This window comes from Petromyzon marinus, chromosome 72, assembly GCF_048934315.1.
Source record: "Petromyzon marinus isolate PM22_M1 ecotype Great Lakes invasive population chromosome 72, UKy_Petmar_22M1.pri1.0, whole genome shotgun sequence".
In the NCBI taxonomy this organism is placed as follows: domain Eukaryota; kingdom Metazoa; phylum Chordata; class Hyperoartia; order Petromyzontiformes; family Petromyzontidae; genus Petromyzon; species Petromyzon marinus.
In genome coordinates, this window is record NC_133738.1 from 2,042,368 (window position 1) to 2,058,734 (window position 16,367).

At 56.0% G+C, this 16,367-nt stretch overlaps 1 protein-coding gene across 1 annotated transcript; it reads right to left on the reverse strand.

The window, feature by feature from the left end:
• Positions 1 to 7,879: 7,879 nt before the first annotated feature.
• On the reverse strand, positions 7,880 to 16,066 carry LOC142906920 (uncharacterized). The gene is made up of 3 exons (XM_076055647.1): positions 15,824 to 16,066; positions 9,481 to 12,489; positions 7,880 to 9,407 (listed from the first exon to the last, which is right to left on the reverse strand). Exons 1-2 carry the CDS (start codon positions 15,907 to 15,909, stop codon positions 11,613 to 11,615), a joined length of 963 nt encoding a protein of 320 aa, XP_075911762.1. The 5' UTR covers positions 15,910 to 16,066; the 3' UTR covers positions 7,880 to 9,407; positions 9,481 to 11,612.
• Between the last annotated feature and the right edge of the window lie 301 nt (positions 16,067 to 16,367).

Genomic DNA, 16,367 nt, shown 5'->3' on the forward strand with positions numbered 1-16,367 from the left:
TGTGGGTGAGTGGCACGGGCTGTAGAAGAGATTGTTGAGTGTGGGTGGGTGGCACGGGCTGTAGAAGAGATGGGTAGGTGAGTGGCACGGGCTGTAAAAGAGATGGGTGGATGTGGGTGAGTGGCACGGGCTGGAGAAGAGATGGTGAGTGAGTGGCACGGGCTGTAGAAGAGATGGGAGAGTGTGGGTGAGTGGCACGGGCTGTAGAAGAGATTGTTGAGTGTGGGTGGGTGGCACGGGCTGTAGAAGAGATGGGTGGGTGAGTGGCACGGGCTGTAAAAGAGATGGGTGGATGTGGGTGAGTGGCACGGGCTGTAGAAGAGATGGGTGTGGGTGAGTGGGTGGTACGGGCTGTAGAAGAGATGGGTGTGGGTGAGTGGCACGGGCTGGAGAAGCGATGGGTGAGTGGCACGTGTTGGAGAAGAGATGGGTGGGTGTGGGTGAGTGGCACGGGCTGGATAAGAGATGGGTGAGTGTGGGTGAGTGGCACGGGCTGTAGATGAGATGGGTGAATGTGGGTGAGTGGCACGTGCTGTAGAAGAGATGGGTGAGTGGGTGAATGGCACGGGCTGTAGAAGGGATGGGTGAGTGGCACGGGCTGGATAAGAGATGGTTGAGTGGCACGGGCTGTAGAAGTGATGGGTGAGTGTGGGTGAGTGGCACGGGCTGTAGAAGAGATTGGTGAGTGTAGGTGAGTGGCACGGGCTGTAGAAGAGATGGGTGGGTGTGGGCGAGTGGCACGGGCTGTAGAAGAGTTGGGTGAGTGTGGGTGAGTGGCACGGGCTGTAGAAGAGATGGGCTGGTGGGTGAGTGGTACGGGCTGTAGAAGAGGTGGGTGAGTGTGGGTGAGTGGCACGGGCTGTAGAAGAGATGGGTGAGTGGCACGGGCTGGAGAAGAGATGGGTGAGTGTGGGTGAGTGGAACGGGCTAGAGAAGAGATGTGTGGGTGAGTGGCACGGGCTGTGGAAGAGATGGGTGGGTGTGGGTGAGTGGCACGGGCTGTAGATGAGATGGGTGGGTGAGTGGCACGGGCTGTAGATGAGATTGGTGAGTGGCACGGGCTGTAAAAGAGATGTGGGTGAGTGGCACGGGCTAAGAGGTGGGTGAGTGTCACGGGCTGTAGAAGAGATGGGTGAGTGTAGGTGAATGGCACGGGTTGGAGAAGAGATGGGTGAGTGTGGGTGAGTGGCACGGGCTGTAGAAGAGATTGTTGAGTGTGGGTGGGTGGCACGGGCTGTAGAAGAGATGGGTAGGTGAGTGGCACGGGCTGTAAAAGAGATGGGTGGATGTGGGTGAGTGGCACGGGCTGGAGAAGAGATGGTGAGTGAGTGGCACGGGCTGTAGAAGAGATGGGAGAGTGTGGGTGAGTGGCACGGGCTGTAGAAGAGATTGTTGAGTGTGGGTGGGTGGCACGGGCTGTAGAAGAGATGGGTGGGTGAGTGGCACGGGCTGTAAAAGAGATGGGTGGATGTGGGTGAGTGGCACGGGCTGTAGAAGAGATGGGTGTGGGTGAGTGGGTGGTACGGGCTGTAGAAGAGATGGTTGTGGGTGAGTGGCACGGGCTGGAGAAGCGATGGGTGAGTGGCACGTGTTGGAGAAGAGATGGGTGGGTGTGGGTGAGTGGCACGGGCTGGATAAGAGATGGGTGAGTGTGGGTGAGTGGCACGGGCTGTAGATGAGATGGGTGAATGTGGGTGAGTGGCACGTGCTGTAGAAGAGATGGGTGAGTGGGTGAATGGCACGGGCTGTAGAAGGGATGGGTGAGTGGCACGGGCTGGATAAGAGATGGTTGAGTGGCACGGGCTGTAGAAGTGATGGGTGAGTGTGGGTGAGTGGCACGGGCTGTAGAAGAGATTGGTGAGTGTAGGTGAGTGGCACGGGCTGTAGAAGAGATGGGTGGGTGTGGGCGAGTGGCACGGGCTGTAGAAGAGTTGGGTGAGTGTGGGTGAGTGGCACGGGCTGTAGAAGAGATGGGCTGGTGGGTGAGTGGTACGGGCTGTAGAAGAGGTGGGTGAGTGTGGATGAGTGGCACGGTCTGTGGAAGAGATAGGCTGATGCGGTACGGTGTCGGGATCGGCTTCTGTGGAGGAGGCTCGTGAAGGACGACACTGCTGCTGCTGCTGCTCCTGGGGGCAGTGCCAGGCTAGGTGCACCTCGAGGCTACTGGGCGACGCTCACAACAACGAGCGGAGCTCCGGGCGGATGAAACGGTGAAGTTGGCACAGTAGGGGGCACGGGTGGTGCATCGGCCAGTCATCTCAGGCGGTCGACCCATGGCACCTACTGGGTCTGTACCGTGACCTGCACCTAGCCTGGCACAGCAGTCAACCCATGGCACCTGCTGGGTCTGCCACGTGACCTCCTCGTGCACCTAGCCTGGCACAGCAGTCAACCCATGGCACCTGCTGGGTCTGCCACGTGACCTCCTCGTGCACCTAGCCTGGCACAGCAGTCAACCCATGACACCTGCTGAGTCTGTCCCGTGACCTCCTGCACCTAGCCTGGCACAGCAGTCAACCCATGGCACCTGCTGGGTCTGTCCCGTGACCTCCTGCACCTAGCCTGGCACAGCAGTCAACCCATGGCACCTGCTGGGTCTGTCCCCGTAACCTCCTTGCAGTCACGAATGAGTAAGCCCAGCGTCTCGATGAGCTGTGACTTCTCGTCCCCGTTGCCCGCTGAAAGCTCTAACGGAGAGGCGAAAGCCCTCCACGTAGAGGCTATCAATTCTAGATTTTATTTATTTTTACACACCACGTGACAATAGCGAATAGAACCACAAAGAGTATGGATCCTTGCAGTCACGAAAGCTTCGAATCTAGAATTGATAACCTCTACGTGTCACAGCTCATCGAGACGCTGGCCTTACTCATTCGTGACTGCAAGGATCCATGCTCTGTGTGGTTCTATTCGGTAAAGTCACCACGTAGTAGGTAAAAAAAAGTAAAATCTAGAATTGATAGCCTCTACGGCGAGGGCTTTCACCTCTCCGTTAGAGCTTTCAGCGGGCAACGGGTCAAAAAGTCACAGCTCATCGAGACGCTGGCCTTACTCATTCGTGACTGCAAGGATCCATGCTCTGTGTGGTTCTATTCGGTAAAGTCACCACGTAGTAGGTAAAAAAAAGTAAAATCTAGAATTGATAGCCTCTACGGCGAGGGCTTTCACCTCTCCGTTAGAGCTTTCAGCGGGCAACGGGTCAAAAAGTCACAGCTCATAGAGACGCTGGGCTTCCTCAAAAGATGCCACGACCGACCACATGGCGTTTTTTTTGGTGTCCTCCCACACAGCGACCTGGGCTTGGCCGTCTTCACTCCAACGCCGTCCTCTGGACAGTCCGGTCCCTTCGCCTGATGAAGGGCCGTTTGCGTTGCGGCCGAAAAGTCGCGATTTTTGTTACTTTATTTTTGTTTTACCCACCACGTGACCTCACCGAATAGAACCACACAGAGTATGGATCCTTGCAGTTACGAATGAGTAAGCCCAGCGTCTCGATGAGCTGTGACTTCTCGTCCCTGTTGCCCGCTGAAAGCTCTAACGGACAGGCGAAAGCCCTCCCCGTAGAGGCTATCAATTCTAGATTTTATTTATTTTTACCCACCACGTGACTTTACCGAATAGAACCACACAGAGTATGGATCCTTGCAGTCACGAATGAGTAAGCCCAGCGTCTCGATGAGCTGCGACTTCTCGTCCCCGTTGCCCGCTGAAAGCTCTAACGGACAGGCGAAAACCCTCCCCGTAGAGGCTATCAATTCTAGATTTTATTTATTTTCACCCACCACGTGACTTTACCGAATAGAACCACAAAGAGTATGGATCCATGCAGTCACGAATGAGTAAGCCCAGCGTCTCGATGAGCTGTGACTTCTCGTCCCCGTTGCCTGTTGAAAGCTCTAACGGAGAGGCGAAAACCCTCCACGTAGAGGCTATCAATTCTAGATGTTTTTACCCACCACGTGACTTTACCGAATAGAACCACACAGAGTAAGGTGGCGTTACCCCCGCTGCTTTGCGAGCGGCTGCCCGATTGGCCGCCGGCTGTCGAGGGATGCGGAACGACCCCCCGGGGGGTCCCGGAAACCGCCGGAGGAGGCGCCGGAGGAGGCGCCGGGGGAGGCGCCGACCGCCGCCTCGGCGGAGGGTGGCGTCCGCCCACGGCCGCCCGGGCCCGCGGGCACGGGTTCAAAGGGCGAGTCGGCGGGACTAAGTGACCCGCCGACGGAGAGGGCGGGTGGCCAGCCGCTGCCCGGCCCCGCTGTTGGGAGCGTCGCTCCCGTTGCTGCTGCTGCTGCTGTTGTTGCTGTTGCCGGAAGGGCGACTGCCTCCAAACTGCCCCAGCGGCCCTCAAGGTGCACCTAGCCTGGCACTGCCCAGCAGCAGCAGCGTCCTTCACGAGCCTCCTCCTCCTCATCATCCTCCTCATCATCCTCCACAGAGGCCGATCTTGACACCGCTGGTACCGGTTCATCGGTTCCACAACAACAACAACCACCGCCGTTCGCCACTAAGTGGCGGTGACGTCACCACGACGCTTGTGCCAGGCCACGTGCACCCATAAGAGATGGGTGAGTGTGGGTGAGTGGCACGGGCTGTAGATGAGATGGGTGAATGTGGGTGAGTGGCACGTGCTGTAGAAGAGATGGGTGAGTGGGTGAATGGCACGGGCTGTAGAAGGGATGGGTGAGTGGCACGGGCTGGATAAGAGATGGTTGAGTGGCACGGGCTGTAGAAGTGATGGGTGAGTGTGGGTGAGTGGCACGGGCTGTAGAAGAGATTGGTGAGTGTAGGTGAGTGGCACGGGCTGTAGAAGAGATGGGTGGGTGTGGGCGAGTGGCACGGGCTGGAGAAGAGATGGGTGTGGGTGAGTGGCACGGGCTGGATAAGAGATGGGTGAGTGGGTGAGTGGCACGGGCTGTAGAAGAGTTGGGTGAGTGTGGGTGAGTGGCACGGGCTGTAGAAGAGATGGGCTGGTGGGTGAGTGGTACGGGCTGTAGAAGAGGTGGGTGAGTGTGGATGAGTGGCACGGTCTGTGGAAGAGATAGGCTGATGCGGTACGGTGTCGGGATCGGCTTCTGTGGAGGAGGCTCGTGAAGGACGACACTGCTGCTGCTGCTGCTCCTGGGGGCAGTGCCAGGCTAGGTGCACCTCGAGGCTACTGGGCGACGCTCACAACAACGAGCGGAGCTCCGGGCGGATGAAACGGTGAAGTTGGCACAGTAGGGGGCACGGGTGGTGCATCGGCCAGTCATCTCAGGCGGTCGACCCATGGCACCTACTGGGTCTGTACCGTGACCTGCACCTAGCCTGGCACAGCAGTCAACCCATGGTACCTGCTGGGTCTGTCCCGTGACCTCCTGCACCTAGCCTGGCACAGCAGTCAACCCATGGCACCTGCTGGGTTTGCCACGTGACCTCCTCCTGCACCTAGCCTGGCACAGCAGTCAACCCATGGCACCTGCTGGGTCTGTCCCGTGACCTCCTGCACCTAGCCTGGCACAGCAGTCAACCCATGGCACCTGCTGGGTCTGTCCCGTGACCTCCTGCACCTAGCCTGGCACAGCAGTCAACCCATGACACCTGCTGAGTCTGTCCCGTGACCTCCTGCACCTAGCCTGGCACAGCAGTCAACCCATGGCACCTGCTGGGTCTGTCCCGTGACCTCCTGCACCTAGCCTGGCACAGCAGTCAACCCATGGCACCTGCTGGGTCTGTCCCCGTAACCTCCTTGCAGTCACGAATGAGTAAGCCCAGCGTCTCGATGAGCTGTGACTTCTCGTCCCCGTTGCCCGTTGAAAGCTCTAACGGAGAGGCGAAAACCCTCCCCGTAGAGGCTATCAATTCTAGATTTTATTTATTTTCACCCACCACGTGACTTTACCGAATAGAACCACAAAGAGTATGGATCCTTGCAGTCACGAAAGCTTCGAATCTAGAATTGATAACCTCTACGTGTCACAGCTCATCGAGACGCTGGCCTTACTCATTCGTGACTGCAAGGATCCATACTCTGTGTGGTTCTATTCGGTAAAGTCACCACGTAGTAGGTAAAAAAAAGTAAAATCTAGAATTGATAGCCTCTACGGCGAGGGCTTTCACCTCTCCGTTAGAGCTTTCAGCGGGCAACGGGTCAAAAAGTCACAGCTCATAGAGACGCTGGGCTTACTCATTCGTGACTGCAAGGATCCATGCTCTGTGTGGTTCTATTCGGTAAAGTCACCACGTAGTAGGTAAAAAAAAGTAAAATCTAGAATTGATAGCCTCTACGGCGAGGGCTTTCACCTCTCCGTTAGAGCTTTCAGCGGGCAACGGGTCAAGAAGTCACAGCTCATCGAGACGCTGGGCTTACTCATTCGTGACTGCAAGGATCCATACTCTTTGTGGTTCTATTCGGTAAAGTCACGTGGTGGGTGAAAATAAATAAAATCTAGAATTGATAGCCTCTACGGGGAGGGCTTTCGCCTATCCGTTAGAGCTTTCAGCGGGCAACGGGTCAAAAAGTCACAGCTCATAGAGACGCTGGGCTTACTCATTCGTGACTGCAAGGATCCATGCTCTGTGTGGTTCTATTCGGTAAAGTCACCACGTAGTAGGTAAAAAAAAGTAAAATCTAGAATTGATAGCCTCTACGGCGAGGGCTTTCGCCTCTCCGTTAGAGCTTTCAGCGGGCAACAGGACGAGAAGTCACAGCTCATCGAGACGCTGGGCTTACTCAAAAGATGCCACGACCACATGGCTTTTTTTTTGGTGTCCTCCCACACAGCGACCTGGGCTTGGCCGTCTTCACTCCAGCGCCGTCCTCTGGACAGTCCGGTCCCTTCACCTGATGAAGGGCCGCTTGCGTTGCGGCCGAAAAGTCGCGATTTTTGTTACTTTATTTTTGTTTTACCCACCACGTGACCTCACCGAATAGAACCACAAAGAGTATGGATCCTTGCAGTCACGAATGAGGAAGGCCAGCGTCTCGATGAGCTGTGACTTCTCGTCCCCGTTGCCCGCTGAAAGCTCTAACGGAGAGGCGAAAACCCTCCCCGTAGAGGCTATCAATTCTAGATTTTATTTATTTTTACCCACCACGTGACTTTACCGAATAGAACCACAAAGAGTATGGATCCTTGCAGTCACGAATGAAGGCCAGCGTCTCGATGACCACTTCTCATCCCGTTGCCTGTTGAAAGGTGAAAACCCTCCCCGTTAGAGGCTATCAATTCTAGATTTTTTTTACCCACCACGTGACTTTACCGAATAGAACCACACAGAGTAAGGTGGCGTTACCCCCGCTGCTTTGCGAGCGGCTGCCCCATTGGCCGCCGGCTGTCGAGGGATGCGGAACGACCCCCCCGGGGGGTCCCGGAAACCGCCGGAGGAGGCGCCGGGGGAGGCGCCGGGGGAGGCGCCGACCGCCGCCTCGGCGGAGGGTGGCGTCCGCCCACGGCCGCCCGTGCCCGCGGGCACGGGTTCAAAGGGCGAGTCGGCGGGACTAAGTGACCCGCCGACGGAGAGGGCGGGTGGCCAGCCGCTGCCCGGCCCCGCTGTTGGGAAGCGTCGCTCCCGTTGCTGCTCCCGTTGCTGCTGCTGCTGCTGTTGTTGTTGCTGTTGCCGGAAGGGCGACTGCCTCCAAACTGCCCCAGCGGCCCTCAAGGTGCACCTAGCCTGGCACTGCCCAGCAGCAGCAGCGTCCTTCACCAGCCTCCTCCTCATCATCCTCCTCCTCATCATCCTCAACAGAGGCCGATCTTGACACCGCTGGTACCGGTTCATCGGTTCCACAACAACAACAACCACCGCCGTTCGCCACTAAGTGGCGGTGACGTCACCACGACGCTTGTGCCAGGCCACGTGCACCCCGAGTCCACACAGAGACACCGACTCAGCCACGCGCAGTGCACAGGGAGTTTAATGTAGCAGCACCTCCACACACAGACAAAGATCCCCCAGGTAGCCTCTTGCAGATTTGTAGGGGCTGGTGCTGTGAGTAGTATCAGCAGTGTCTATGTACTACACACACCACACACAAAGATCCCCCAGGTAGCCTCTTGCAGATTTGTAGGGGCAGGTGCTGTGAGTAGTATCAGCAGTGTCTATGTACTACACACACCACACACAGCTCCCCCAGGTAGCCTCTAGCAGGGCTGTAGGGGCAGGTGCTGTTAGCTAGCGAGTAGCAGCAGCAGTGTCTATGTACTACACACACCACACACAGGCAAAGCTACCCCAGGTAGCCTCTTGCAGATTTGTAGGGGCAGTGTCTATGTACTACACACACCACACACAGGCAAAGCTACCCCAGGTAGCCTCTAGCAGGGCTGTAGGGGCAAGTGCTGTTAGTAGCGAGTAGCAGCAGCAGTGTCTATGTACCACACACACCACACACAGGCAAAGCTACCCCCAGGTAGCCTCTAGCAGGGCTGTAGGGGCAAGTGCTGTTAGCGAGTAGTAGCAGCAGTGTCTATGTACTACACACACCACACACAAAGCTACCCCAGTTAGCCTCTAGCAGGACTGTAGGGGCAAGTGCTGTTAGCGAGCACCTATGAAGGCCGGAACGGTACACGAGGGGGTGAGTGGCCAGCACCACGCCCGGCCGCCTTTGTCTCCCCAGTGGCGATGTTTACACACCGCACCAGGTACTCATTGGAGGCCGAGTCGACCTAGGGGAGGCCCAGGACCGGTTCAGATAATCGTCACCGGCGTTGGCAGTGAGCGGGAATCGAACCCAGGTCGACAGGTTCATAGCGCAACGTTAACCACTACACCACCGCACACCCAAACACTCACACACATACACTACACACACACTCACGTACACACACATACACTACACACACACTCACGTACACACACATAACACTACACACACAACACTACACACATACACACACATTACACACACTACACACACTAACAAACACTTACACACTAATACACACACAAAGATAAAAATCCCCCGTATAGCCTTAACAGCCTGTAGGGGCAAGTGCTGTTAGCGAGCACCTATGAAGGCCGGAACGGTACACGAGGGGGTGGGTGGCCAGCACCACGCCCGACCGCCTTTGTCTCCCCAGTGGCGATGTTTACTACACACCGCACCAGGTACTCATTTGAGGCTGAGTCGACCTAGGGGAGGCCCGGGACCAGTTCAGATAATCGTCACTGGTGTTGGCCGTGAGCGGGAATCGAACCCGGGTCGCCAGGTTCATAGCGCAGCGTAGCGCTAACCGCTACACTACCGCTCCCCACACACATACACTACACACACACTCACACACATACACTACACACACACTCACGTACACACACTACACACATACACCCACACACAAACACTAACTTACTCACACACTCACATACACAACCACAAACACTGCACACACACTAATATGCACACACACAAACTCCACCACCACCTCCACCAAACTCCACCACCAACTCCACCACCACCGCCTCCACCACCAACTCCACCACCACCACTGCCTCCACCACCACTGCCTCCACCACCACCGCCTCCACCACCACCGCCTCCACCACCACCAACTCCACCACCGCCAACTCCACCACCACCACCGCCTCCACCACCACCAACTCCACCACCACCAACTCCACCACCACCAACTCCACCACCACCACCACCGCCTCCACCAAACTCCACCACCGCCTCCGCTTCCGCGTGTCCACTCCACCATACCGCCCCCCCCCTCTCCGCTACACGTGAGTCTGTCTCTGTGTGAGTCTCTGTGTGTCTCTGTGTGAGTCTCTGTGTGTCTCTGTGTGAGTCTCTGTGTGTCTCTGTGTGAGTCTGTCTCTGTGTGAGTCTGTGTGTGTGAATCTGTGTGTGTGTGAATCTGTGTGTGTGTGAATCTGTGTGTGTGAGTCTGTGTGTGTGTGAATTCTGTGTGTGTGAGTCTGTGTGTCTCGGTGTGTCTCTGTGTGTGAGTCTGTGTGAGTCTGTGTCTCTGTGTGAGTCTGTGTGTGTGAATCTGTGTGTGTGTGAGTATGTGTGTCTCTGTGTGAGTCTGTGTCTCTGTGTGTCTCTGTGTGTCTCTGTGTGAGTCTGTCTCTGTGTGTGTCTGTGTGAGTCTGTGTGTCTCTGTGTGAGTCTGTCTCTGTGTGAGTCTATGTGTGTCTGTGTGTGTCTGTGTGAGTCTGTGTGTCTCTGTGTGAGTCTGTCTCTGTGTGTGTCTGTGTGAGTCTGTGTGTCTCTGTGTGAGTCTGTCTCTGTGTGAGTCTATGTGTGTCTGTGTGTGTCTGTGTGAGTCTGTGTGTCTCTGTGTGAGTCTGTCTCTGTGTGAGTCTATGTGTGTCTGTGTGTGTCTGTGTGAGTCTGTGTGTCTCTGTGTGAGTCTGTCTCTGTGTGAGTCTGTGTGAGTCTGTGTGTGTCTGTGTGAGTCTGTGTGTCTCTGTGTGAGTCTGTGTGTGTCTGTGTGAGTCTGTGTGAGTCTGTCTCTGTGTGAGTCTGTGTGTGTGAATCTGTGTGTGTGTGAATCTGTGTGTGTGTGAGTCTGTGTGTCTCTGTGTGAGTCTGTGTGTGTGTGAGTCTGTGTGTGTGAATCTGTGTGTGTGTGAATCTGTGTGTGTGTGAATCTGTGTGTGTGAGTATGTGTGTCTCTGTGTGAGTCTGTGTCTCTGTGTGTCTCTGTGTGAGTCTGTCTCTGTGTGAGTCTGTGTGTCTCTGTGTGAGTGTGTGTCTCTGTGTGAGTCTGTGTGTGTGTCTCTGTGTGAGTCTGTGTAAGTCTGTGTGTCTCTGTGTGAGTCTGTGTCTCTGTGTGAGTCTGTTTGTGTGAATCTGTGTGTGTGAGTATGTGTGTCTCTGTGAGTCTGTGTGTGTGTGTGAGTCTCTGTGTGTCTCTGTGTGTCTCTGTGTGTGTGTGAGTCTCTATGTGTCTCTGTGTGTCTCTGTGTGAGTCTGTGAGTCTCTGTGTGTCTCTGTGTGTCTCTGTGTGTGTCTCTGTGTGTGTCTCTGTGCGAGTCTGTGTCTGGGTGTCTCTGTGTGAGTCTGTGTGTGTCTCTGTGTGTGAGTGTCTCTGTGTGTCTCTGTGTGTCTCTGTGTGTGTCTCTGTGTGAGTCTGTTTGTGTGAATCTGTGTGTGTGAGTATGTGTGTCTCTGTGAGTCTGTGTGTGTGTGTGAGTCTCTGTGTGTCTCTGTGTGTCTCTGTGTGTGTGTGAGTCTCTATGTGTCTCTGTGTGTCTCTGTGTGAGTCTGTGAGTCTCTGTGTGTCTCTGTGTGTCTCTGTGTGTGTCTCTGTGTGTGTCTCTGTGCGAGTCTGTGTCTGGGTGTCTCTGTGTGAGTCTGTGTGTGTCTCTGTGTGTGAGTGTCTCTGTGTGTCTCTGTGTGTCTCTGTGTGTGTCTCTGTGTGAGTCTGTGTGTGTGTGTGAGTCTGTGTGTCTCTGTGTGAGTCTGTGTGTCTGTGTGTCTCTCTGTGTCTCTGTGTCTCTCTGTGTGTCTCTGTGTGTCTCTGTGTGTGTCTCTGTGTGTCTCTCTGTGTCTCTCTGTGTGTCTCTATGCGTGTCTCTGTGTGTCTCTGTGTGCGAGTCTTTCTCTCTGTGCGAGTCTGCGTGGCGGTTGTTTTTGTTGTTGTTGTTGTTGTTGTGTCGCGAGTGGAGCTGCACGCCGCTCATTTCCCCGCCCCGGCGACGTCCACCCCGGCGGCGTCCACCACGGCGGCGTCCACCACGGCCCCCAGCCTGTGGTCGACGTTGGACTCCCCGCGCAGGGCGCACCACAGCAGCAGGGCCGCCAGGCCGCCGCTCAGCAGCGCCGCTCGCCACGCCGGCTGCTCCTGGCCACGGCCGAAGCTCCTCGCCACCGCCCAGCGGCTGGGGGAGCCGGGCCCACCCAGGAACGGCAGCGGGGCGTCGTCCCGCACGGCCGCGGTGGTGGTGGTGAGCGGTGTGGTGGTGAGCGGTGTGGTGGTGGTGGTGGTGAGCGGTGTGGTGGTGGTGAGCGGTGTGGTGGTGAGCGGTGTGGTGGTGGTGGTGGTGAGCGGTGTGGTGGTGGTGGTGGTGAGCGGTGTGGTGGTGGTGGTGAGCGGTGTGGTGGTGACGGTGAATGGTGTGGTGGTGGTGAGCGGCGTGGTGGTGGTGGTGGTGGTGAGCGGTGTGGTGGTGGTGGTGAGCGGCGTGGTGGTGGTGGTGGTGAATGGTGTGGTAGTGAGCGGTGTGGTGGTGGTGGTGGTGAGCGGTGTGGTGGTGGTGGTGGTGGTGAGCGGTGTGGTGGTGGTGGTGGTGAGCGGTGTGGTGGTGGTGGTGGTGAGCGGTGTGGTGGTGGTGGTGGTGAGCGGTGTGGTGAATGGTGTGGTGGTGGTGAGCGGTGTGGTGGTGGTGGTGGTGAGCGGTGTGGTGGTGGTGGTGGTGGTGAGCGGTGTGGTGGTGACGGTGAATGGTGTGGTGGTGGTGAGCGGTGTGGTGGTGGTGGTGGTGGTGACTCTTCGGCCGCTCGCTCCTCGCTGCGACCCCTCATCCACTGCCGTGTGGAGGCTGCGCTGGCGACGCCTTGCAGCAGCAGTGGGGGGGGAGGAGAGAGAGAGGGGGAGGAGGGAGAGTAGGGGGAGTGAATACTCTGTGTCTCAACCGGTCCCACAGACTCACACAGAGACACACACAGAGACTCACACAGAGACACACAGAGACTCACACAGACACACAGACTCACACAGAGACTCACATACTCACACAGAGACTCACACAGAGACACACAGACACACAGACTCACACAGAGACACACAGACTCACAGAGAGACACACACAGAGACACACAGAGACTCACACAGTGACTCACACAGAGACTCACACAGAGACACACACAGAGACTCACACAGAGACACAGACTCACACAGTCTCACACACACACAGTCTCACACTCACACACTCTCACACACAAAGACTCACACACACAAAGACTCACACTCACACAGACCCACACAGAGACACACAGAGACTCACACAGAGACTCACAGACTCACACAGAGACACAAAGACTCACACAGAGACCCCTAGACTCACACAGAGACACACAGACTCACACAGAGTCACACACAGACTCAGAGACTCACACAGAGACACACAGACTCACACAGAGTCACACACAGACTCAGAGACACACAGACTCACACGGAGACACACAGACTCACACGGAGTCACACAGACTCACACGGAGACACACAGACTCACACGGAGACACACAGACTCACACGGAGACACAGAGACTCACACAGAGACACACAGACTCACACAGAGACTCACAGACTCACACAGAGACTCACAGACTCGCACAGAGACACAAAGACTCACACAGAGACCCCTAGACTCACACAGAGACACACAGACTCACACGGAGACACACAGACTCACACGGAGACACACAGACTCACACGGAGACACACAGACTCACACGGAGACACACAGACTCACACAGAGACACACAGACTCACACAGAGACACACAGACTCACACGGAGACACAGAGACTCACACAGAGACACACAAGACTCACACAGAGACACACAGACTCACACAGAGACACACAGAGCCACACAGACTCACACAGAGACTCACAGACTCACACAGAGACACAAATACTCACACAGAGACCCCTAGACTCACACAGAGACCCCTAGACTCACAGAGACACACCGACTCACACAGACTCACACAGAGACACACAGACTCACACGGAGACACAGAGACTCACACAGAGACACACAGACTCATACAGAGACACACAGACTCACACAGAGACACACAGAGACACACAGACTCACACAGAGACACACAGACTCACACAGAGACACACAGAGACTCACACAGACACACACAGACTCACACAGAGACAAAGACACACAGAATCACGGAGAAAGACTCACACAGAGACACAGAGACTCACACAGAGACACACAGACTCACACAGAGGCACACAGAGACACAGACTCACACAGAGACACAGACTCACACAGAGACTCACAGACTCACGGAGAAAGACTCACACAGAGCCACAGACTCACACAGAGACACAGACTCACACACACAGACACACACACAGACTAACACACACATACTCACACACACAGACCGTCTCGCACACACACAGACACACAGACAATTTCGCATACAGACAGTCTCATACACACACACACAGACTCGCACACACACAGACTCACACAACAACAACCGCCATTCACCACTAAGTGGCGGTGACGTCACCACGACGCTTGTGCCAGGCTATGTGCATCCTGAGGCCACGTGAAGTGTCGAACGCCCGCTGGCAGGAGGTCACGGGGCAGACCCAGGTGCCACGGGTCGACTGACTGAGATGACTGGCTGATGCACCACCTGTGCCCCCTACTGTGCCAACCTGCTGTGCTTTAGCCACCCGGCGCTCCGCTCGTTGTTCTGAGCGTCGCTCCTCCGCCCTCCGTTGTTGTTGGAGGGCGACTGCCTCCAACTGCCCAGTAGCATCCTTCACGAGCCTCCTCCACAGAGGCCGATCTTGACACCGCTGGTACCAGTCATCGGCAAGTCCACTCAGCTCCACGTCCTCCTGTACCACATCACTCCATCTCTTCTCTAGCCCGTGCCGCGCCCGCTTAGCCCCCTCAATCCGGCCAAACAAAAGCTGTTTCGGCATGCGGTGGCTGGGCATGCGGGCTACATGACCCAGCCATCGCAGCCTTGCCTGCCGGAGGAGCTCACCGATTGGACCCTGCCCAGATCTTTCAAGGATTTGTGAGCTCCTCACACAATCCAGTCTGGTTAAACCCAGGATGGATCGTAGGCAGGATAGCCTAAATGTTTCTAACCGGCAAAGATGTTCCATTAGGGGGGTCCACGTTTCGCAAGCGTAGAGAAGGGAGGGAACGACCGTGGCCGAGAGAACCTGAAGCTCAGTGCGGAGCGACAGACCAGGTAGCTTCAACACAGCGTTACGCAACCGATGAAACGATATTGCCGCTCGACTGATTCAGAGTGAGACCTCTGCTGTTAAACTGGAGCCAGTCATAAGCACACTGCCCAGGTATGGGAAACTCTCCACTCTCTCCACAACTGCCCCATCACGGATTGGGAGTTGTGGGGGTGGAGTGTCCGATGGTACAAAATACCCAGGCAGGTGCTTAGTTTTGGTGGGGCTGATGGTAAGGCCCCACCTCTTAGTGGCACGCTCCAGTCTCAGCAGCAGCGTCTCCAACTCCTCCTCTGACTGAATGAGCAGCTATTACCAAATAATCGGCATACATAACGTGGTTGAGCAATAGGGAGCCATCCCTTGACCGCACCCGGGCATCGATTAGCCTCCCATTATATCTGTACCATATGGAGATTCCCCCGGTACAGCTATTGAAGGCTTCACGAACTACGTGGTCAAAATAGATGTTAAATAATGTGGGAGCCAGAGAACATCCCTAACACACACACAGACTCACACAGTCTCTCACACACACACACACACAGACTAACACACACAGACTCACACACACACAGACTCACACACACACAGACTCACACACACACAGACTCACACACTCACACACAGACTCACACACACACAGACTCACACACACACACTCACACACACAGACTCACACACACACACAGACTCACACACACACACAGACTCACACACACACAGACACACAGACTCACACTCACACACAGACTCACACACACAGACTCACACACACACACAGAGGCCCGTAGACTCTCCCATACGCGCGCACAGACACGGACGCCGCTTGCTTCTTAGCGACCCGCCGGGCCCGCAGTGGGCTCGAATCCCCGCAGCAAATTCAGGCGAGACCGAGGCTTCGGCCTGAACGCCACCCGAGGTGTCTCACCTGACGCTGTAGGCGCAGTTTTTCGTCACCAACGCTCGAGCAGCTCTCGTCAGGAGCCCCAGGCGACCGACGGCGACGGCCGACATGACGATTCGATTGAACAAAAACAAATTAAAAAGAAATCCCGAACTATCGATCGCTTAATGAACCCGGAGGGGCGAAGCTTGCGAAGACCGCCTGGGATTGATAGCGCCGTGGGTGATGGGGGGTGGGGGTGGTAACGCGCCACAGCGATTGGTTGGCGATCGGTCACGTGCGGCGGGTGGGAGGGGAGTATGCTCGCGGGCCACCAATGTCGTGGCGAGGATTTTTATTTATTTATTTTAGACGTCTAGCTATCTTCCGGAAGCAGTCTTCCGTCCGTTTTTGTGTGAGGCTGTCATCTTCCGGAAGATCTCTTGCCTGCTTCCAGAAGATCTCTTGCCTACTTCCGGAAGATCTCTGCCTTCTACCGGAAGATCTCTGCCTTCTTCCGGAAGATCACTGCCTTCTTCCGGAAGATCTCTGCCTTCTACCGGAAGATCGCTGCCTTCTACCGGAAGAT

Coding starts and splice junctions, on each gene's coding strand:
- LOC142906920 (XM_076055647.1), bottom strand. CDS start 15,909: ATGTCGGCCGTCGCCGTCGGTCGCCTGGGGCTCCTGACGAGAGCTGCT. Junction 12,490..15,823: donor AACTGCGCCTACAGCGTCAG/GTGAGACACCTC, acceptor TGCTGCTGCAAG/GCGTCGCCAGCGCAGCCTCC.